This window comes from Mustela putorius, unplaced genomic scaffold (genome assembly GCF_011764305.1).
Source record: "Mustela putorius furo isolate JIRA1106 unplaced genomic scaffold, ASM1176430v1.1 tig00000596_pilon_pilon_pilon, whole genome shotgun sequence".
Taxonomy (NCBI): domain Eukaryota; kingdom Metazoa; phylum Chordata; class Mammalia; order Carnivora; family Mustelidae; genus Mustela; species Mustela putorius.
Window position 1 is genome coordinate 9,115,711 of NW_025421428.1, and position 21,798 is coordinate 9,137,508.

A 21,798-nucleotide genomic window follows, 5' to 3' on the forward strand; every position below is an offset into this window, starting at 1 on the left:
GACAGAGGGGCACAAGGGAATTTGGGAGGTAAAGGAGTGGTTCTCTGCCTTGATGATCGTGACCATTACATGACTAGAACTGCATACCAAAAAGAATGAATTTTACAGAATGTGAATTTTGCCTTCATTGCAACACATTTATATGTGAGCACACACAGACAGATCTTCTCTATTTTCCAGAAGCACAAATTATATGTAAATGTGTGTACTTGGGTCTGATAATGGTAGTTACATGGCAGGGGGGCTGGAGGAAACCAGGATCAGGCTGGGGGGAATGGTCTATGGATACCATATAGGCTGTTTTTAAAATTTTTCATAAGGAGAATATACTCCGACATTATCTGTATAATTGAAAGTTAATTTTTAAAATTTTACTCCTACTTCTGCATAGGACAAACCCAATTTCCTTATAATATGCTGCTTTTCCAGCTCAGACAGATTGATCCTGGCCTCTGAGCTGGATAACTAAATACAAAGATACTTAAAATACTTATTTAAGGGTGGCTCAGTGGGTTAAAGCCTCTGCCTTCGGCTCAGGTCATGATTCCAGGATCCTGGGATCCAGCCCCGCGTCGGGCTCTCTGCTCAGCGGGGAGCCTGTTTCTCTCTCTCTGCCTGCCTCTCTGCCTACTTGTGATCTCTGTCAAATAAATAAATCTTTTAAAAAATACTTATTTAAGTATTTAAAAATACTTAAAGATACCTGTGTGTGTTTGTTGATGTTTAAGTACAAGAGGAACTCCTGCTCCTCGTTACCAGTCTGAGCAATACGGAAATAATGTAAACTAAGCGCATGTCCCCTCCTCTCCCTCCCCCAACCCACCCCCAGAGGTAATCGTCACAAACTGTTAATGCATCTCCTTCCTGAGTCCGATCTCAACAGGTATGAAACTCCGAGTTGAGTTTTGTTGCCGTTCTTACAAGAACAGGATCCCGCTGCGCAGAGCGGCAGGTGGCAGGCCCCTTTCTCTGCAGCTCCCCACCCCTTGCCCTGTTATTGCATAGCTGTGTGACCCGCTGCATGGAGTCGCCGTGACTTACTGAAGTCGATGAGCTGTTGCCAAGGTTGTCACTCTCTTTTTTTTTTTTTTTTTTTTTTTAAAGATTTTATTTATTTATTTGACCGATAGAGATCACAAGTAGGCAGAGAGAGAGGAGGAGGAAGCAGGCTCTCTGCTCTAGAGAGCAGAGAGCCTGATGCGGGACTCAATCCCAGAACCCTGAGGTCATGACCTGAGCCGCAGGCAGAGGCTTTAACCCACTGAGCCACCCAGGTGCTCCTGGGGTTGTCACTCTTTACAGCAGTTCTGCAGTAGCCTGTACGTGTCCCTTTGTGCGTTTGTTTTGGACGGCTGGAGTTCAGGGGCACTGTGGATATACTGTACGGATAGGGAACCACACATCCCACTTCTTGATCCCCCTCGTTGAGCACCACACCTTCTCGGGGCTTCACCCATAGAACCCTCCTGAAGAGCTTGCTACAGTGAGCCAAGCCCGGTGGTTCTCCTCCATGCTGTCCGCTGGAACCCTCTGGGATCCTCTATCAGACTACCCTTCCCCCTCATTCCCACCCCCCCCCCCCCAACTCCAATGCAGTGCTTTGGGGCTGAAGCCTGTGTCTGGCTGCCCCAAGATTCTGGCCACGGACTGGGAATCCCACTGCTGCCCCCTTCTCCTGACCACTGTCTTTTTCCCCCCCAGAATAGGTTCTCAGACTACGAGAAGAGGAAGGTAAGAAAATGTCTATCCTCCTTGGCCACTTTTGTTTTTATCAAAGATCTAGGATAAAAGATTTGAGGGAAAGAGTTCTTCCTGTCTCCAAATTAGAGGGCAAATTGAAGTTTCTCTCTTGATACGTCCGTGCCTCGCCACATCCTTACGCAGCCTCAGTGGTGGCAGGGTTTCTCCACCACGGATGAGCAGTCTGAGGCTCAGGGACCTCAGACTCCAAAGCCCTAGGCTCTGACAGTAAACAATGTTTTATTACAGTTGGGCCCTGCAGCAGGGGCGCTGGGCTTGGAGGGTGTTGCTCAGTGTTCAGACCTACAGCCCGCACTCCTGGGAGCTGAGGCACGGATTCGCCCTGCTCCCAAGTCCTGACACCACAGAGCCTTGCCGGCCATCACCAGGATCTGTGTTATTGCAGGAACAGAAGATGCTGGAGAAATTGGAGTTTGAACGGCGTCTGGAACTCGGGCAGCGCGAGCATGCCCAACTCCTCCAGCAGAGCAACAATCAGAAGGACGAGATCCTTCAGACGGTCAAGGAGGTCTGTGAACGGCCAAGTGGGGTGGGCTTGTCTGCAGGCTTCCTGCCGGGGGGCCCGCTGCTTCGGGGAGGCGGTGGGAGTAAGCGCTCTCCCTTGATCTTCCAGGGCCTGGGCGGGGGTGGCTGGAAGAACACCTAGCCCAGCCTCCTCATGCTTAATGGACTCCCTGGGGCCTAGAGAGGGGAAGACCAGGGCCAAGATGACACAGAAAGGCCTGGCAGGACGGGGCCCCTTGCTGCCCGCTCAGGCCGCCTGTCCCGCTGCAGGAGCAGTTCCGGCTGGAGCAGGGCCTGAGCGCGCGGCAGCGCTACCTGGACGCCGAGCGCCAGCGGCTGCAGGAGCAGCTGAAGCAGACGGAGCAGAACATCTCCAGCCGGATCCAGAAACTCCTGCAGGAGAACCAGAGGTCAGGCCCCCACTCCCCAGACCCAGGGACCTTCCCTGACGTTGGTACACTTTGAAGAGCCCAGGCCAGGGGTCCCTCTCTCACTTACAGTCTCTAGTCTCAACCCCTGCCTGAGGCTTTTGTCGGTAGGGTCCGGCCTTGGTGCCACTTTTTGCACCAGCCCGAAGGGAAAAGAGTCTGCGCCGGGCCTGACCTGGTCTATAGCTTGTCCTTGGACCCGTGCCTCCCAGGGGTCTGGTCTGTGAAATGAGTGGTTTTAGCAAGAGAGTTGAGATCATACTCTGCTCCAGTATTTTAGGTTCCAATGACCCGTTGGGCTAAGGTCAGCTGTATTGAAATTTGCCTTATCAAATCCTGTCCAGGGTAGGTGCTGCTAGGAGCCGACCTCAGTGGGCTTGGGGGAAAGGAAGCCAGATAGAAGTCTCCAGAACCTCTAGTTGGGGGCCTTTGTGGAAAGCCTCCAGAACAGGCTTTTGCCGCGACCTTGTTGCTTCCAGGCCTCCCTGGCTTCTCACTCGCTCCGTCACGCAGCAGTTCCACGGGGCCCGAGCGAGCCGGCAGGCCTGCCGTGTGCCAGCGGCGTGCTCCCCACCGGGGCGTCCCGGAAAGCTGCCCTGTGTCAGGTGCTGCTTACGGGCCGGGCCCTTTGTGTGTACTCTCTCATTCACTCGACAAGTACTCCGGGAGGCTTTTGCTATGAGGATCCCATTTTGCAGATGAGTTGGGACTTGGTGTGGCTGAGTCCCTGCCCAAGGACACAGAGCCCCAAGGTTCTGGACTGAGAACCCCAGCCGGTTCCTAAGCCCCCTCTGTGCAGCCAGTGCCCCTCTGGCAGGGCAGTTCTGTCGGGAACAGGCCTACTGGTGACAGCTGTAGTGGCCCTTCACGCTTCGGGTTTACTCCACAGGCAGAAGAAAAGTTCTGAGATCTTGAAGTCGCTGGAAAATGAAAGGTTAGTGTTTCGCTCTAGCACTATCTCTGTGCTGCCTTGGGGCCAGGGAAGAGCTTTCGGGGAGAGAAGATCTTGGGATTCTCAAGGATTATGCCACAAAGTCTTCCTAAAGCTGTAAGGGGATTCACCTCCTTAGGGAATATTGAATTAAATAGAATCACTGCCTGCAAGTTTAACACTGAGGAAAAACTGAGACGTAAATAAAAACACGTGTATTGTCCACTGTATGGCTAGTGTTAAAAAAAAATCAGAGAGGGACGCCTGGGTGGCTCAGTTTGTTAAGTGGCTGCCTTCGGCTCAGGTCATGATCCCAGCGTCCTGGGATCGAGTCCCACATCGGGCTCCTTGCTTGGCGGGGAGCCTGCTTCTCCCTCTGCCTCTGCCTGCCACTCTGTCTGCCTGTGCTTGCTCTCGCTTCTCTCTCTATGACAAATAAATAAATAAAATCTTTAAAAAAAAAAAATCAGAGAAAAATCCATTTCTCATTAAGGGAAACAGTCTGTTGCAAAGTAGAAAAGAAGAGGCCGGAATTAAAGTGAAGCAGTGTCTGATTTCTTCAAGACACGGCCTGGATCTGTGCTCAGAGCGCAAAGAGCCACCCTGAGTGGTGTCCAAACATTGCCACGAGGCAGAAATTAGAGGCGGTGATCTTTGGGTTTTTTCAGTTGTGTTTTCCGTGTTTCCAGGTTTATCGAGACACACCGCTTTAGGAAAGGGTAGCTGAGAAGGAAGAGCTCCCTTTCGACTTTCCCCTCTCCCCTGCGGGATTATCTGGAATCCAGAATCTTCTAGTTCCCAGGAATCCCAGAATAGCAGTGTGGGCCCTGCTGCAGTCCCTATGCCGGCCTTCCAGGCCCCTGGCCGTTTGGGAAGAACAGCAGGGTGGTCCCCTGACCTGGCCCCTTCAGCCATGCTGGACTGGACGGGAGCTGAGAGCGGTCAGGGCCACGGTGCGTGTCATTGTGACCTTCCCTTGAGCAGCCCGTGGGCCTGGGCTGGAGGCAGAGGTGCTCAGATGCTGCTTTCAACCAAGCATACCCCTTCAGAGAGCGGTTCCGTCTGCGCCACGAGGACTAGCTTACCAGGGGGACACAGCCACCACGCAATAGCTTCTTAACATTCATTTTCTGTATCATGGGTGTATCTCCCCGCCAGCAGCCTTGTTCCCAATAGCTGTAGGCTATTTATTGTGTGATTGTACCTGAATTAGTCGTCTGTGACATGTGAGTTCCCAGAGTTTCATAGCGACCACCACTATTCTAGTGACTATCTCCTAAACATACCCAGAGGTATTGATATGAGTATTTGTGGAGGAAATGTTCAGACAACCTTCTGATGGGTCTTGCTGCACTGCCTTCCAGAAGACACTTCGCCGGTTCTTGCTCCTCTCAGGCTGCCCCGGTGCTCAGTGCTCCCCGCCCCCCAGCCTGTGGGCGAGATTGGTTATCCGTGATGGACGCCTCTTTCTGGGTGGTTACGGGTCACTTGTATTTAAGCATCCGTGAAGTGGCCATTTCTGTCCTTTGCCCGTTTTCCAAAGGGAATGCTCAGGTCTTGATGCAGGGCTGCCGGCGAGCCGGGGTGGGGCGGGGTGCGGCAGGAGCTTGTCTGGGTGGGCTCAGCCAGGAGGACTTCCCCGAGAAGGTGGCGTTGCTCTGATGGGATTCCCTGTCAGAAGTGTTACATCTGCTGAGTAAATGGATGGATTTTATTAATTTTTTTGTTCCTAGAATAAGGATGGAGCAGTTGATGTCCATAACCCAAGAGGAGACAGAGAACCTGCGGAGACGTGAGATTGCCTGTGAGTGGGGAGGGGTGTAGGGTCCTGGGAACAGAGCTTGTCTGACTCGGGAGGCGGCGGGGGGAGGCCGCCTTCTCCCTGTAGGTCAGGTACTATGGGCTCGAGACGGGGCAGTGAAGTCCAGGAGGGCCCTGAGGTCAGGCTCAACCCAGAGCAAACCATATGACCTCGGGGCCACTATTGGTCCCTAACTCCTTCGAGCCTCTGTGTTTTTATCTGCGAAATGGGGAGAACAGTAATTCTCATTTTGGGTCATTTTGAGGGTCAGATGCTGTGCTGCCTGGCACTGAGTGGGCACTTCGGAGAGGCTGGAGGGTTTCTATTATCAAGAGGTGTGTCGGCCCCTCCTCTGTCGCCCGGAGCCTCCTATCTGGCCATTCCCAAGAAGTGGTCCTGGGGCACCACACTGTGTCCACAGTTGATGGTGGCGGGAGGGGCTCCCTATCTGATCTTGAGCGCTGAAAGCATCAAGCCGTGTGCCAAGGAAATCAGGAGTCTGTTCCTCCTTTTTTAAAATAAGGAATAATTCTTCTTGGCTGGCCCCTGTCCTCCCGAGCCTGGATACTGGAGCCGGGCGCGGCGGGATACTGTGCGCCAGGCCCTGTGCCAAACCCCGTGCGTACACCACTTCCTCTCACTCCCTCCCGATGAGGTGTCATCAATGTCCTTATTTTAAGGTCCCTGTTATCCACCATTTAGAAAGAAAAACTGTGTCTGCATCTCCAAAAGGATGTTTACTAATAAATCGAGTGATTAGGAATAGTGTCAGTACCGAGGACTTTTGTTTTCACCTTTTCAAGCTTCCTTATTGCGTAGCTTTTCAAAAGTGATCATGTACTATTTTTATGACTAAAATAAATTTCCATAAAAACGACATAAAGTCAAGAGAAGGTAATAACCCTTGTTGAGGATGTATGGTATCGGGCTGTCCTGGGCCCTGCCAAAGGGAATATGAATCAGCAGGATCTTTCTGGAGGGCAGAAAGGGTAACTCCTGTCATTCACGGCCTTAAAACTGTGCTCTTTCAAAAATTAATCTTAGGAAATATTCTAATTGCATAAGGATGTTTGAGCAAGGACGTTTATCGTTTAATAATTGCAAAAGAGACCAAACGCCCCAAATAGAGCATTCTCTAAACCTTGGTGATCCGTGTCCTACAGGAACCTGTGGCCAGTGCCTCACACAGCCACGTGCACGTGGGGAGGCAGTCTCGAAAAGTGAGAAGTGGTGTGGTCAGTGTGGTCACATCGTGATTTTTTTTGTCAGGTTAAATACATGACCTAAACTCTGCTGCTTTAACCACTTGCAGTCGTGCAATTCTGAGGCCCAAAGCACACCCACATTGCTGAGCGGCTGCCACTGTCCAGGCCCAGAGCCTCATCTGCCTGACCGCAGTTCTGTCCCCGATAAACAGATGCTCCATCCCCCTCCCCTAGCCTACGTAGGACCCCATTCCGCTTTCTGTCTCACCAAATCTGATAACACTAAATAACCCTCATAAGCAAGACCCTACAGTATTTGTCATTTCACGACGGGTTTCTTTGACGCAGCAGAATGTCCTCAGGGTTCATCCCTGCTCAGCAGGGGCCAGAATTTTCCTTTTTGAAGGCTGAGTAATATTCCATCTGTGTGCCTCCTCCCTACCCCCCAACTTGTTCATCCGTCTGTTCATGAACACTTGGGTTGTTTCCACCTTCTGGTGTTTGTGACTCCCACTGCTCTGACCGTGGGTGTACGGAAACCTGCTGAGTTGTCTGCTTTCAGTTTTTCATTCCAATTTTTTAAAAAATGCATAAATATGCGTTAGAAATTGACTAGAAGAACATATATCACAGTACCTCTGGGTGATAAGATTATAGAAGATTTTGTGTGTGTGCTGCTTGGTGTTTTATAATTAGCCTTTTCAAGCTGAAGTTACTTCCACAGTTTAAAAATTTTGGCAGGGCGGAGGGGCAACGCCTGGGTGGCTCAGTCAGTTAAGCATCTGACTCTTGGTTTTAGCTCAGGTTATGATCTCTGGGTCGTGAGATCAAGTCCCGCATTGGGCTCCGTGCTCAGCAGAAAGTCTGCTGGGGGGTCCTCTCTGCCACCCCCTCTGCCCCTCTCCTGCTCGCATGCGTGCACGCTCTCCCTCTCCCTCTCTCAAATCTTTTTTTTTTTTTTTTAAGATTTTATTTATTTATTTGACAGACAGAGATCACAAGCAGGCAGAGAGGCAGGCAGAGAGAGAGAGGAGGAAGCAGGCTCCCTGCCAAGCAGAGAGCCCGATGTGGGACTCGATCCTAGGACCCTGAGATCATGAGCCGAGCTGAAGGCAGCGGCTTAACCCACTGAGCCACCCAGGCGCCCCTCAAATCTTTTTTTAAAAAAGTGTTTTTTAAGGGTGACTGTGGGGTGGGTGATGAGGTGAACCCATCGAGGTCCCCAGGAGCCGTGGCCCTCAACCCCACCCCCTGTCTCCTCAGCCGCCATGCAGCAGATGCTGACCGAGAGCTGTAAGAGCCGGCTCGTCCAGATGGCCTACGAGTCTCAGAGGCAGAGCTTGGTCCAGCAGGCCTGTTCCAGGTAAGGTAAGGACAGGCTTCCTGGGTTGGGGGCACCAGCTCGGGGCCCAGAACCGTGGGGTGAGCGCTGGGCATTGCGATCCCTGCCCCAACCTTGGTCGTGCGTCGGGCAAGTGGTGACTGCTCTTCATGTCTCCTCATGGACCTGGACCCCACGATTGGGTCAGCAGCTGGTAACGTGACAGCAGTCACTCCCACTTTCTGCACTTCCTGTGAGCCAGGCACTGGGCCAAGGGCTGTGTGTTGGCCTGCTGACTTTCTGAGGGACCGTGTCATTAGCCCTGTTTTGCCACCACAGCTCAGGCTCAGAGAGACTCTATGACACACCCACGGAAGCCCAGCCAGCAGGTGGCAGAGCTGGGGTTCAAAGCCAGGCAGAGTGGAAGTGTGCTCTTGACCATGGTGCACACCTTGACCTCCGAGGGTCTGCAAAGGCCGGGGGCGGCATGCCCTGGAGGGGATGGTGAGAGGTTGCTTTCACGCGGGTGACAGCTCTGGGTCTGGCTGGCCAAGTTCACTGCATCACTGTGGGTCAGTCTGTTGAAGAAGCCACACGTGTTGGCACAGCCAGGTGGAGAGGAGAAGAGCTCTTGGTGCTTCAGAGACAGGCCAGGAGCCCTGGTGTTTCTCCCCCTGTCTAGGTGATAGGCACAGCTGTCAGCCTCCCTGTGTCCTCACACGTGTGGGGACTTTCTTCCTTTCCTGGTGGTAGAATACGAAGCTTAGTGCGGGCCCTGGCGGCAGATAGACCTGGTCTCAGGTTTCCCCTTCTTCTGTAACTGAAGTGTTGGGTCAGTCCATTTCTCTTCTGCGCCTCAATTTTCTTATCAGAAAAATTGGGATAAGTCACAGTACCTCCCCCTGGAGTGGTTAGAGGGTTTAGCGAGCATGGTGTTTGCCACAAAGGGGGCCAATAAATAACAACTATTATTACGAAACAAACTCAAAACCAAGAATGTGCCAAAGTATGGACCTACGTGGGGCTTCAAGATTTGGATTTTTGTGCCAAAATTACTAGATTTGTTCCAGGATCTAAGAGCAGACCCATGGCTGAGGTGGAAGATGCTGGGGGTGTCGGGTGGGGCATGGATGTCGCTGTCCCAGGTGCAGCTCTCTCAGTCCAAGTGGCCACCTGGGAGGTCATGAGCTCCTTGCTGGTGGAGGTGCGAGGGCCGAAGGCAGGCCACCACTTCAAAGGGCACCGACCGTAGAGGGGATTCCGATGGAGGGGTGGATGAGAGGAGCTAGACACACCGAGTCTGTCTCCTGCCTTCTAAGACAGACTCCATGTCTGTGCCTGGCCCAGGAGGCAGCCCCCAGCAGGTGCTTCTTATTATTATTGAATGAGTACCTGGTTTATCTTGATCTCCAAGGTTCCTGGCACTTGGTAGATGCTCAGAAAACGTTCAGAGCGTGAATTAATTTGCTGTCTTTCTGGCAGCATGGCCGAAATGGATGAGCGGTTCCAGCAGATTCTGTCATGGCAGCAGATGGATCAGAACAAAGCCATCAGCCAGATCCTGCAGGAGGTGAGCCCTTGCCCAGGGCGTGAGGGGAGGGGCTCGAGACGGGCACAGGGAGCCAGAGGCAGAACATGGAAAGTCTGCATGGAGCCCTGTCCTCAGCTTAGAAGACCCAAGAGGCTTAGTATGTTTAGAACTGGCAGACCCTCAGGAGAGGAGGGAGCGAGCAGGGTGGTTTTCTGGCCTCTGAGATCTAGACAAGCCTCCCTCGTGAGGACTTCGGGGCAGGACGTGGTGATCACTCCGTGGAGACGGAGCCCACAGGAGAGCGTCTAGGGCCTTTCGACTTCTCGCTTCCAGACGGCGCCCCTCTGGGCCCCTCGCCTTCCTCGTGAAACAGGGCAGTGAAGGCACCGCACCCCCCGTGCGGAAGTTCTGTGCCAGAGAACCTAGTGTCCAGCGCTAGGAAGCCTTGCACAGGGGTTATTTCTAGAATGTGAACAAGTGAGCTGAGGAGTTACGTTCCCTCTGAGACAGAGAGGTCTTCCCTAAAGGATTCTGAGCACATTGTGGGTTTGCCCCCGGCCCGGGCCCCTGGGAACGCGAGGCCCCGGGCAGCCGCCGACCAGGGTCTCCATTGCAGAGCGCCATGCAGAAGGCCGCGTTTGAGGCCCTCCAGGTGAAGAAAGACCTGATGCACCGGCAGATCAGGAACCAGGTGAGGGTTGGGGGTGCGGCCGCCACTGGCCCCACTGGCCCCCTGCGTGTTTTCCCAGACTGCAGACTGGCCTTCTCACGCGCCAGCTCAGCCATCCCCCTCACCCAACCCCGCACCACCCCTGCAGTGTAACGGGTTCCGCTCCTTCTCAGGATGCCCGTGGGCCACTGCTTGGGCAGCCCCTGCGTCCACCGGGCCCCAGGCAGGAGCCCCTCGCCCGGGCATGCAGTCAGCTCCACCCTGGCGGCCTCCATCAGCTCTGAACCCAGGGAGCCTGGGCTGGTGGGGTGTCTCACCAGGCGGGCAGGGGAGGCCGCCTCGCCCGGAGGGAGCTGTGCTCTGGTCTGGGCTCTGCCGCTGACCCGGCTGTGTTGGGCCCCCTGGGCTTTCCTGAGGGCTGGAGACGGAGGGAGCTTTCAGGCTGCGGGAATGCTCATCGCGTCCTCTTCAGCACACTTTGAATTTTACGTTTTCGCATGGTTTTTTTTCTTTGTATTCTTTTCTCTTTTTTTGGCCCAAACCAACTTAACCTTTTTCTTCCCCTCTTTAATTTCAATCCCACCTTGCTGGACATGAAGCTCATTCCTCTGACCAGGGTTGGTGGGGCCATAGGAACTTAGGGGCAAGGGCCAGAGGGTCACAGGCTCAGGGTGGAGAAGTCACTGGCTGTGGGGTCTGACCCCAGACATCCGCCCTCTGGGTGGTTCTGACGCAGCTGGCCAACCGTTCCCCTTCAGCCCCCAAGCTGGGAGAAGCCTGGGAAAGGGCTCCCTCACCAACCTGCTCTGTGTCCTTGAAGTTACTTAACCTCTCTGAGCCTCCGTTTCCTCATCTGTAAAATGGAGGCAATAATACCTGCTAATAACTAGGGGAGACTCGATGACATGACACAGATGAAGTACACAGCACGAGCCTTGCACACAGAATGTTCTGGAAGCATCAGCTGCCGCCATCGCTATTCTCAGTCCATTACCCTCTGCTCTCCTCTGTGATGGCAGTTAGAGGAAGCGAGAGGCTCCAGCAAGTGCCAGGCTCTGTGAGGACCCATGTCCATTCTGCACTCTGGTCTGAACCTTAAAGGCAGGACCATCTCAATTCCATAAGCCGTGAGCCTCCCTGGAATGGGCCCTCTAAGGCCAGGCCTGTCCATGCCCTGCCCAAGCACTAGGGCCCTGAAACAACTAATTCTTTTAAAGCCCCGCTGAGGGGGTTCCCAAGGCACCCCAGTCCCCTTCATTCCCAGCCCCCACCCCCAAAAGGTCTCTTAGACTCCACTTAGCCTTCAGAGAGCAGCACAGATTTGAACCTTGCTTAATGTGAATAAAAAAACCCTGTTTCGTCTTCTGTTTAGATTAAGTTAATAGAAACTGAGTTATTGCAGCTGACACAGCTGGAGGTAAAGAGGAAGTCCCTGGACACAGAGGCACTCCAGGTATGTAGGGCTCCCAGCCTGCCCCTCCTCCCTGCCTCCCTCCCCGCAGTGCTCCCCAGCAGGCAGGCAGGCTCCTCTGTGGCTATGATGGGAGCACAGCCTGGGGGGCGAGCCCAGCGCAGGCCAACGTTAGGGTCGGGGCAGCCTGTTGCTCAGCAGGAGGGTCAGAGGAAGGAGGGATTCATTGCCAAGGCTCACCCAGGCCCGTCTCCATCTCTGCCTTTTCTTTGTTTTGAAGCAGGGTCACTGCTGAACTCCCCGTGTCTTTAAGCCATGCTTCTGGGGTGCAGGTTCAACTCACGGGCTGACCTTCTCTGGGGAAGGAGCTTTCTTGGTGTCCCAAGGATGTCTGGAGGAGAGGGCCCAGCTGTTACTGTGTCACTCCCTGCAGGTGGCTTCTCTGGGAGCTCTGCCTGGGGGTCCTGCTTATAGAGCGTGGGGGTGGCAGGGCCCAGCAGGCGGCATTCTGGACTGCATGTCTGGGACCTGGGCTTTGTTCTTTGTAGTCAAGCTGTGTGTCCTGGGCAGGTGGGGAAAGAGGGCTGGACCTTACCCTGCTTTGATCTCCGCCCACATGTTGGAAAGCAGACGGATCAATGGTGTGGGAGGACCTGGGCCCCATATCAGGCTTCTGAGCAGAGCCTTCTGTCTGTCCCTGTGTCTGTCTGTCCTCAGCAGAGAAGTCTTGAATTGTCCCATGGCTTCTCAACTCAGTGAAAGTGTGCCAAGGTCTATGATCCTAGTCTCAGGTCTGCCACAGATGTGCTGTGTGACCCAAGGCTGGTCACTTCCCCTCCTAGGCCTCCATTTCTCCCTTCCACAACAGGAACTCCTCTTCCAGGCCCAGCCTGTGTCCTAGGGCCATCACACTGGGGCGAGCTAGCCAATGCAAAGCCCTTTGTGAGCCTTACCATGGTCTTAGAGATGAGGGGAGGGGGAGCTCTCAGAGAAGATGCAGCCCCGTGCTTGGCAGGTGCCCACGTCCCCTGCCTGTCAGAGCTTGTGGGGCTCCCATGTGGGGGCCTCCATGGGTTTCTAAGAGTAAGAAACAAGTGAGGACACAAGTGAGGACCACACTCCAGTTTGCATGTGCCTCCATCTGGGTAGAACCTTCCAGACCCACGTTGGGTGACACGCCAACCCTCCTTGCCTGTGCTTCCGCCCACATGCTCTGTAGTCCGTGAGATTGCAGTCATGTACCTGCGGCTTGTCATTGCCTTTGTTTGCTGTTTCTTACCATTCCATTGTCATCGGTCACTAGATCCCACACCTGGCCTGACCCCCACGGGATGAACATGAGGAGGGGATGCCCGGGCAATGGGGCCCCTCGCCTCTGTCCCCCAACCCTCTGCCTAGTTGAGTTGGACCCACTGTGGGATCCCAGCTGCCTTCTGGGAAATGAAGGGGGGGATCCCGCCACCCGCTGGCGGGGGGGCTACTGGCTCCAGAGCGGTGAGCTTCCAGCGGCACTGGGCGTGCTCTTATGTTGCAGGAGGTGATCGCCGAGCAGCGCTGGGCCCTGAGCTCCCTGCTCCAGCAGCTGCTCAAGGAAAAGACGCGGCGAGAGGAAGAGCTCCGGGAAATTCTGGTGCGCTTGGCTTCTGCGTTCCATATCACACATGGGTTCGCTTTCCCCCCACACCTTCTCGCCATTCTTAGAGGTGCTTTTGTTATTTGAGTAACAGTTGCTCATCAAAGAAAAGATGGGACACACGAAGGAACGACTCTTCTGGGAGTTCTCTGATGCTGACGTTCTGATTGTTTTCTGAGCCCCACGATGCATATTTACAGCTGCGCACGCGTGTGCCCTGTAAACATAAGAGGGCACGCGCTCCGAGCCCGCTCATTTGCATCCGTTCTCGTCGTGTCCCTCACATGTCCTCTACCTGCTTCCTGGCTGCATTCGGGGGGGCCACCCTAGCCCGTTGCCAAACATTCAGACTACTTCCAGCTCTTTACTTTTCTAAGGAATGCTCTCTGTCTTTGTAGCTAAGTATCAAGAGCAGTCATGAGTATTTATTCTAAACCAATGCCCGGGAGAGAACTTTGTGTCAAGGGCAGGCTGTTTCGTAAGCTTTTTTTTTTTTTTTTTTAAGATTTGTATTTATTTATTTGACAGAGATCACAAGTAGGCAGAGAGGCAGCCAGAGAGAGCCGGAGGGGAAGCAGGCTCCCCGCCGAGCAGACAGCCCAATGTGGGGCTCGATCCCAGGACCCTGGGACCATGACCTGAGCCGAAGGCAGAGGCTTTAACCCACTGAGCCACCCAGGCGCCCCTGTCTTATAAGCTTTTGACAGGCTGTACCCAAGTGGGTTTGACTCTGGTACATTGTCAGGGTGGCAGAGCCCCATTTAGAGGGAGCAGGTGGGGATCATTTCCTCCAGACCCCGTGTGCATCGGAGCACTGGGGACAGAGTCCAGGGCTCAGGCTGTCAATCCTATGGTGTCATTAGGGCTCCAGGTCGTCTCTGAGCTCCGTTGTGGGCGGAACCCTGTGCAGAGAGCAGGGAAGAGTGAGACCAGCTTCATAGCCCCACACTAGCCCCTGTGGTGTGCGTGGGCCGATCAGAAGCTGCCCATTGCTCGTGGTGCCCTGCTGCCGTCGCCTGCAAACCGTATTAACACGCCAACACACGTTAGCATGGCGCGTCAGTGGCCGTGTGCTCTGGCCTGTGCTCCCGCCCTCCAGGGCCCTCAGAGCACTCATCACCCAGGGGAGGAAGCCTCACCTCAGCAGGTCTTGACAGGGTCATGGGCACCAGAAGAGAGCTGTGTCCACAACCTTCGGAGGGCCACAGCTCGGCAAGGTCTGGGAGGGATGACCAGAGGACAGTTGGTCCCCAAGGCCTGTGCAGAAATCTCAATGCCCACATCTCCTCTGGCCCCCAGGGTGTGGCTGCAATCCTTGCTTGCTCAGAGCACAGTTCCCCAAGCAACACAGGCCTGGGTCCAAGTCCTGGCCTGACCCTGGGCAGGTTCCTAATCACTCTGAACCTCCCTTTGCTCACCCTGGAAGTCAGACCCCCTCATGGAGCTGGCGAATTCAGGAAACTGGGTGCATAGCGGGCTCTGGCCCATAGCGTCCTGAAAATTGTAGCGGCTGCTGATGCTGTTTGTGTCATTGGTTCGGGGCACTGGCCTCAGCACCTGGAGCCACGTGAGGCCAGAGCAGGCGTCGCTGACTACTTGTGCGCGGCGGAATGAAGGGATCCGTTTCAGTAGCATGTCCGTCATTCTCCAGCTCTGTCAGAAGGGTGAAGCCCACTCCAGATGCTCATATTGTCCTTAGAATCCTGTGTCTCTCCCTGCTTGTCACCGGAGCGTGAGCCCAAGCAGGGGCCCGGAGCCCAGAGTCGGGCCTCAAGCACAGGTGTGCCCGGCTGAGATTGTTCACGGCAGGAAGCTGGGGTCGAGGCACTTCCTGCCTTTTCCAGATCAGCAGTTTAAGTGGTGAGACCGCGGTGGCTGCGACAGTTCTCTGTCGAAAGCAAGTGCACTCCGCCAGCCGGAGGCTCGGTCCCGATCGTCACTGTCATTACAGTTTTTACTTACTGACTCGTAACTAATGATGCCAACTTTGTCCTTGGCAGACAGAGTTAGAAGCCAAAAGCGAAACCAAGCAAGAAAACTACTGGCTGATTCAGTATCAACGGCTTTTGAACCAGAAACCCTTGTCCTTGAAGCTGCAGGTAAGGATGCTGGCCTCCACCGTCTCGGAGAGCCTCCCGCGCCTCGGGGTGCCCCCTGCTTGAGCTTTCTGGTTCCGTTCTGTTCACGTTTCCGGTGACTAGCGTGCCAGGTCCTGTGCTAGGCCCTGGCGGGGACAGAAAAGGGAGAGTGGTGCCTTCCTTCTGGTGTGGGGCAGAGCCCGTGTGCGCAGCGGCGGGGGGAGGCCACAGGAGCCTCCTGCACCCCCCCCCCCCCCGCCGTGGGCAGAACAGATGGGGTCCTCCCGCCCCCCAGCACACACTGGGTTTTTGTTTTTTAATGCAAATGAAGTCCTTTTCTGTACACACTGTTGTGGCAAACTGTTTTTTTTCTCCTAACGATAACGACGGGCAGTTCTCCAGCCACACACGTAGTAGGTCATCCTATCGTTTCCAAACAAGTGCATAGTATTTAGTATCTGAATTTGCCCTCGTTGATTTGAACAGGTAGACGGGCCATGCACTTCCTTGCGTCTTTATCTCTGTGCTCACATCGTTTTTGTAGGAAAAGTTGCAGGGAAGTGTTTTGTATATTCTATTAAATGTGTTCAGAGCCTCGATTTGTTGCTGTAAATAACGAGGCCATGTTGGTGGCGTGGTCAGCTTCTCCCCTGGGTCTGTCCTGCAGGAGGAGGGCCTGGAGCGCCAGCTGGCCGCCCTCCTGGTGGATCTCTCGGCGGAACACTACCTGCCCCTGTTCGCCCACCACCGCATCTCACTGGACACGCTGAGCCGCATGAGCCCTGCCGACCTGGCCAAGGTGAGGCGGCAGCCCCTTGGGGCAGGTGGAGGGCTGAGTGAGGCCGCTGTCCAGGCCGCTGGGGTCAGCTTGCCCTCCTGCTGCTCTGGGTGCCGCCTTCTGTGAACCAGTGTTCCGGGGCCCCCGTGCTTCCTCACAAGCCAGAACACCCACCATGTGGGTCCCTGGCGCCCTGGGGGTAACCTGCACACCCTCTGCCTGACCCCAGACTACGCCCCCCACTCACACTGGACCTTCACGTTGTAGGCCCAGGACGAGTCTTTGGAGGTTGTCGGGTCTGGCCCTGGCCCGCCCCCACCTTCGCAGCCCTCTTAAGGACAGCACTGCCTGAGCCTGTGGCCCTCCTGGGTGGAGGCTGAACTCCGGCTTGTGTTAGTTCTTTTACTCTTCGAAAGAGCCGGATGACGAGGACAGCCCACAGCCCCGTAGCACTCGCCAGTGCCAGGCGCTGTTCTGAGGGCTTTTCCCATGCCAACCCCCCAACAGGCCAGTGAGGCGGGTATCCTCTTTGTCGTTTCTCAGAGGAGGAAGTGCTGACACGGCCAGGTGGTAGCTTGCCCCATGTCACCCAGCAGTCAGGCCTCGAGCATGGGTGGTCTGGTCCCAGAGGCCATGCTGTCTGTCACTCTGCCATGTGGCCTGTCCTTGACCCAGAAACTGATGGGTCACACACAGGGACTGTGTCATCCGAGGGTCTGTGACACTGCCGCTTCTTAGCAGCTCGGTCTCAATGGGAACTCCCTGCCCCTTCCTGTGAACTCTGACTGTGGGTCCTGACTCCCCTGTTGTCGCGGGGGGACGTGTGGTCTCACAAGTGAAGCCATCAGCGGGGTCCCTGCCCCAGTGCAGGGCAAGCCCATGCTAAACCATGGCTCTTACCGGTGTTCCCTTTGGGGTCTCAGTGTCCCTCCCTGCCCCTTGGTCACCTTCACAGCTAGGGTGCTGCACTGCCGCATGCTGACCCGGGGGCCCAGGCCTCCACATTTCCAGGTGAAGGTGCCAGAAGCCAGGAAGGTGGTGGTCCTGGTGGCTCTGCCCTGGCTAGCGAGCTCCCAGCCCACCTCCCAGGCCCTAACTTGCTCTTCCTTGAACTGTGGCAGGTGGGCGTCTCGGAAGCTGGCCTGCAGCACGAGATCCTGCGGAGGGTGCGGGAGCTGCTGGCTGCAGCCAGGATCCGGCCAGGTACCCGTATGGGGCATCTCCTGAGCAGAGGCCCCAGGCTCACTGTGAACTGTGCTCAAGGGGCTGGGGGCTGGGTCTCAGGACGAGATGTAAGGGCTGGTTCTAGCCCCTACCAGTCCTTAAGGCTTCCTCCTAAAGGAATAGCTTTTCCAAATGGAAAAAAACAGGCCATAAAAATGGGTGTGTGGGGGGTGGGGGGGAAGAGGGAGAAGCTTCCTTCTGGTGCCTGTCCTATAACCTTCCCTAAAGCTACTGTACGGACACTGGGAGCCGCACACCGCGGGCCCTGGCACAGAGGGAAAAAGCAGCCATACCAGTGCCTGACACTGTGCCTGGAGCAGGCCTGCCATGTGGATGTGTTAGGATGTTTGTGATGACGTGCTAAGGGGTAAAGGTGGCTCGTGAAGGCACTCCTACCTGTGTCTGGAGGCCCGGGAAACCTCGCTGCTGTCCTGACATCGGAGTGGATGTGGGAGGCAGGGGCTCCCGTGGGCTGAGCACCCCCCAGGCGCTGGGCATTTGCCGACCACCGCACCTGCCCCGTGGCGTGGCGCCGTGTCAGCCCCGTGAGGCGGCTGCTGCTGTTCTCATTTGACGGAGGAGGAAACGGAGAAGTTAATGTGTTTCCCATAATGGCACACAGCTGGCCGATGGCTGGGCCGCTGAGCTTCATGCCTCCCCCGAGAAGAGGCCGAGGGGGCTTGAGACGGGAGGGAGTCGGGCAGGGACCGAAGGAGAGGGCATGCCTGGGCTGCGGGGCTGGCGAGCCCACGACAGCGCCGTCTCCGGCCGGGGCGGCTCAGGACAGAGCAGATTGCAGGGGTGAGGCAGGAGCTGGTTGCTGGTGGGGAGGAGGAGGTCCCTAGGTGTCTGGGCCGGCGGCTGTGTCCTGTCCACAGGCTCCAGCTTTCCAGAAAATTTTATTCCAGGGACATTGGCCCAACCTAAAAAATGTATTTAACTAATAGTTCTGTAATAGCAAGTAATGTATGAAATGGACCCTTCCCCCCCTGCCGGTTTTCCCCAGCACTGCTACCTTCCTCCTGTCACACTGCAGTCCGGGTAAGTTTGGCATCAGGAGCTGGGGGCCCCCTCCTGGCAGACAAACGTCCTTCACTCTGAGCCCCTCAGATGATGGTTGCCTCCCACCATCTCCCAAAATATCCCCAGGGCTAGCAGGAGCCAGAAGCGACCAGCAGGTCCTTCCCCATCGAGGCTGCTTACAGCTTCTTCCTGGCGCCGCCCAGCTGCGGGGAGGCTGAGTGGACCAGCTCCTCCTCGGCTGCGGAAGGGGCGGGGGACCTGCGGGCCTTGTCCTGGCATCCTCTTCCTGCTCCCAGAACTCGCTTGGTGTCACGTTAAACACGGAAGAACCCTTTACAGTGATGGCTTGGGGGCACCCTGGTACCTTCAGAAAGCCTAGTGTTGTAACAGCCTTTAAAAAAGAAAATCTTCAGGCTTTTCCAGTTATGAAAACTCCTAATTCAAACCACAGGGTAGATGGAAAAAGCTGAACCGAGATCAGGTTGGCGTCGGGGATGGAGAGGACTCAGGGCTGTGGTGTACGTTGTGTGATCATGAAAGATGGTTTGTAAGGCTGCTCTTGGGCCCCGCGCAGGGGATGCCTGCTCTAGGGCGGTGAGGGGCAGCCTTGGGGCCTTCTCATTCCTCTCCAGGCTCCTGGGTGGTCTCCTGGGAGACCTGGTAGAGAAGCTGTGAGCACAGCCCCTGTCCCCCAACAGAGCCCCTTACCAAGGGCTCCTGCCCCATGGCTCTGGTGGCAGGGGGTTGGCGGGTGGGGGGTCCGTTAGTCTCCGGCAAATGGCTGCTCTTCCATGAAAGCGACAAGGCCTCCCTGTAGGGTCGCTGTGAAGGATCCGGGCAATGGTCCGGGGTTAGAGGCCCCAGGTCACCAGCACTGTGGCCTGCCCTGCCCGCGAGCCCGCACTCCTGTCTGACAGATGGGGAATGAGGCTCAGAAGCAATAAGGGGGCCCTTAGCCCTCCTGTGGGATCTGAGTGTCCCACCTTGGCGCACTGCACTCAGCAGGCAGAGCCAGGGGACCCCCTGCGGGGTTGGGATCATGGGGACATGACCCTGGCTCAGCCTGTCCCTCTGGTCCCCACAGAGCTGCCGAACCCACCCAAGGGTGAGGCCCTTGGAGCCCTGGAGGTGCCCACTGCCCCCGAGGAGCTTCCCGAGCCCACGACCCCGTCTGCTCCCCCCGTGGAGCTGGAGATGCCGACCTCGGAATGCGTCGTGTGCCTGGAGCGGGAGGTAAGTCTGGGGCAGTGGCCCTGCCCCCTCCCCGCCCCGTTTGCTCTACCGAGCGGGCTGTACCGAGCAGCCTTGAACGGGCTAGGAGCACATCCTCGGTTATCTGCTCGGGGGAAGTCCTGCCAAGAGGAAGTGCTCCAGGACAGCCTCCAGGTCCAGCAGCAGGGCGGGTTAGACCCACCATGGTCTCCTGGGCAGCTCTTAGGCGCGGAGGGTGCAAGAGAGGTGGCCGGGAGAGACTCGTGTGCCCCTGGGATGGGGCGTGAGGACCGTGGTAGCAGGTTCTGAGGGTAAGGGACAGCAGGCGGTCCGGGGCCTCCATCACCGAGGACAGGCAGGGGCGGGACCCAGACGCGCCCACGGTCTCTCCTCAGGCCCAGATGATCTTCCTCAACTGCGGCCACGTCTGCTGCTGTCACCAGTGCTGCCAGCCCCTGCGCACGTGCCCGCTGTGCCGCCAGGAGATCGCGCAGTGCCTGCGGCTCTACCACAGCTGAGTCCCAGCCACCCCCTGGGGCCCCGCGCTCCAGCCCACCTGACCCTGACTCCTGCTCTGCTTGAGACCACCCCCCTCCACCCCAGGGCCCTTCCTCACGACCTGGGAGCAGCCCCCCTTCCTGTCCAAGCACACCTGGGCTGGGGAGGGGGCCGGTCCTGGCCTCAGGCACTTCCCAGCAGTCCGACCGTGGCAGGTTACAGCGCTCGGCGGCCCTCCGGGAGCCTAAGTGTCCTCATCAGGGTAACAAGGACAGTGCCGTCCCCCTCTGTCGGGTGGTGGAAGTGTGGGAGGGCCCTGGCCGAGTGCGGAGCGGGTGTGTGGCGTCCCCCCCAGACTGCCATGGGTCGGCCTCAGATGGACTTGCCGGTGCATGCGGAGTGCAGGCCTTGTGCCACGGTCCACGCCGGCCCCTCCTGACTCTGCTCTCCAGATCTGCCTCTCCTGACCCGAAGCAGGAATGTCAGTAAACCCACCTCCAGCCTGATCCTTGAGTCCTCGCTGGGGCCTGCTGGGGCCTGGTGGGGCCGGGGCAGAGGAGGGGGTGAGGGCTGGGGGAGCGGAGGAGGACTTTAGCTCAATCAGAGGGAGTGGGGAGAGGTGGGAGAGGCCTTCCCCAATGCCAAGTTATCCAGATCGGCCCTCATTACAGGGGGACAGACCGACGGGCTCCGAGCAGGGCGTGGAGAGTCCGCGGAGCAGGTTGGGGGTGGGTGTGTGTGTGTGCGTGTGCGTGTGCAGGGCGTGGAGAGTCCGCGGAGCAGCAGGTTGGGGTGTGTGTGTGTGTGTTGTTGTTGTTTTCGGGGTGGGTGGTGCACTCCCTCACTGCGATCCCAGAGAAGAGCCAAGGGCCCAGTGCCCGGGAGCCCGACACAGCGGCGCTGGGGCTGAGCCCGGGACTCCTATCTCGACTCCTAGAGCCCGGCAGTTGTGCGGGTTATTCATTGCACAATTCTAGGACCCGTGCCCCCTCACTTGCTTAGAGCTGCACATTTATTGTGTAAGTTCGGGCACAACCAAGGGCAGCTTGCTTTGGGCTAGAGGTGGGTCTCTGGGGGCACCTGGGCTCTGCCTCCAGCTAACTCTGACCCTGGCCTGCCTTCCAGACTCCTTTCCCCACGCATTCAGTGAGGGACCTGATGGGGCCCGATGCAGGCCGGTGGCCACCAGGGGGCACTAAGTGCTCATGCTAGAGGTGAAGCTGGATGCAGGGGCCTGGCCCGGGAGTGGCAGAGAGCCCCTCCCCTGCGCCTGTTTCCCTACTTGATTGGGACTGTCCTGCAGGCTGACACCGGGTGAGATGAAGGCCTCTTGTAAGTCCTACTTTCCAGGCAAGAGCTGGGGCCTCTTCCCACAGTCTCACCCCCTGCCCCTCACTCCCCGGGATCTCTCGTGGCTTCCTCCTTCTGCCCCAAATCTGGGCTCAGCTGAAGGGAGACTGAGACCTGGGCGTTTTGCAAATCACCGGGGCGGGCTCCTCGCTAGGCCCAGGGAGGAAGACTTGAGGCTCCCCCGACCCCCACTTTTATAGATGGAGCCCGAGGCTGGGCGCAGGGACTCGCCAAGGACCCCAGCACGACGGCAGCGGAATGTTCTGGTCTCCAGCCCCAAGGCCCCCGCCATCCTTTACCCTGGCCCTTGTGGACCAGCCCCCAGCCACTGGCCACCGCAGACAGGCCGGCGCCAGGGAAGCCAACATCCCCCAAGGTGACCGGCGGCCCTCCCACCGTAGGCCTGTTTTCAGCCCTGCATGGGACAACACGCCCCCGC

At 56.7% G+C, this 21,798-nt stretch overlaps 1 protein-coding gene across 7 annotated transcripts in view; it reads left to right on the forward strand.

The window, feature by feature from the left end:
• LRSAM1 (leucine rich repeat and sterile alpha motif containing 1) overlaps positions 1-20,515 on the forward strand; it is a 39,443-nt gene extending 18,928 nt beyond the window's left edge. For 4 of the 7 annotated variants that reach the window (XM_004757266.3, XM_013058730.2, XM_013058731.2 and 1 more), the window contains 15 exons: positions 1,702-1,731; positions 2,147-2,269; positions 2,536-2,675; positions 3,583-3,627; positions 5,358-5,428; positions 7,894-7,993; positions 9,434-9,521; positions 10,099-10,173; positions 11,525-11,605; positions 13,098-13,193; positions 15,197-15,295; positions 15,942-16,073; positions 17,174-17,255; positions 19,384-19,532; positions 19,907-20,515. In XM_004757266.3, the coding sequence (XP_004757323.1) occupies positions 1,702-1,731; positions 2,147-2,269; positions 2,536-2,675; positions 3,583-3,627; positions 5,358-5,428; positions 7,894-7,993; positions 9,434-9,521; positions 10,099-10,173; positions 11,525-11,605; positions 13,098-13,193; positions 15,197-15,295; positions 15,942-16,073; positions 17,174-17,255; positions 19,384-19,532; positions 19,907-20,029 (1,434 nt within the window). In that variant the 3' untranslated portion in view covers positions 20,030-20,515. The remainder of the gene's footprint in view (positions 1-1,701; positions 1,732-2,146; positions 2,270-2,535; positions 2,676-3,582; positions 3,628-5,357; positions 5,429-7,893; positions 7,994-9,433; positions 9,522-10,098; positions 10,174-11,524; positions 11,606-13,097; positions 13,194-15,196; positions 15,296-15,941; positions 16,074-17,173; positions 17,256-19,383; positions 19,533-19,906) is intronic. The other 3 variants (XM_045082435.1, XM_045082436.1, XM_004757267.3) reach the window with 2 other exon arrangements.
• Positions 20,516-21,798: the final 1,283 nt, after the last annotated feature.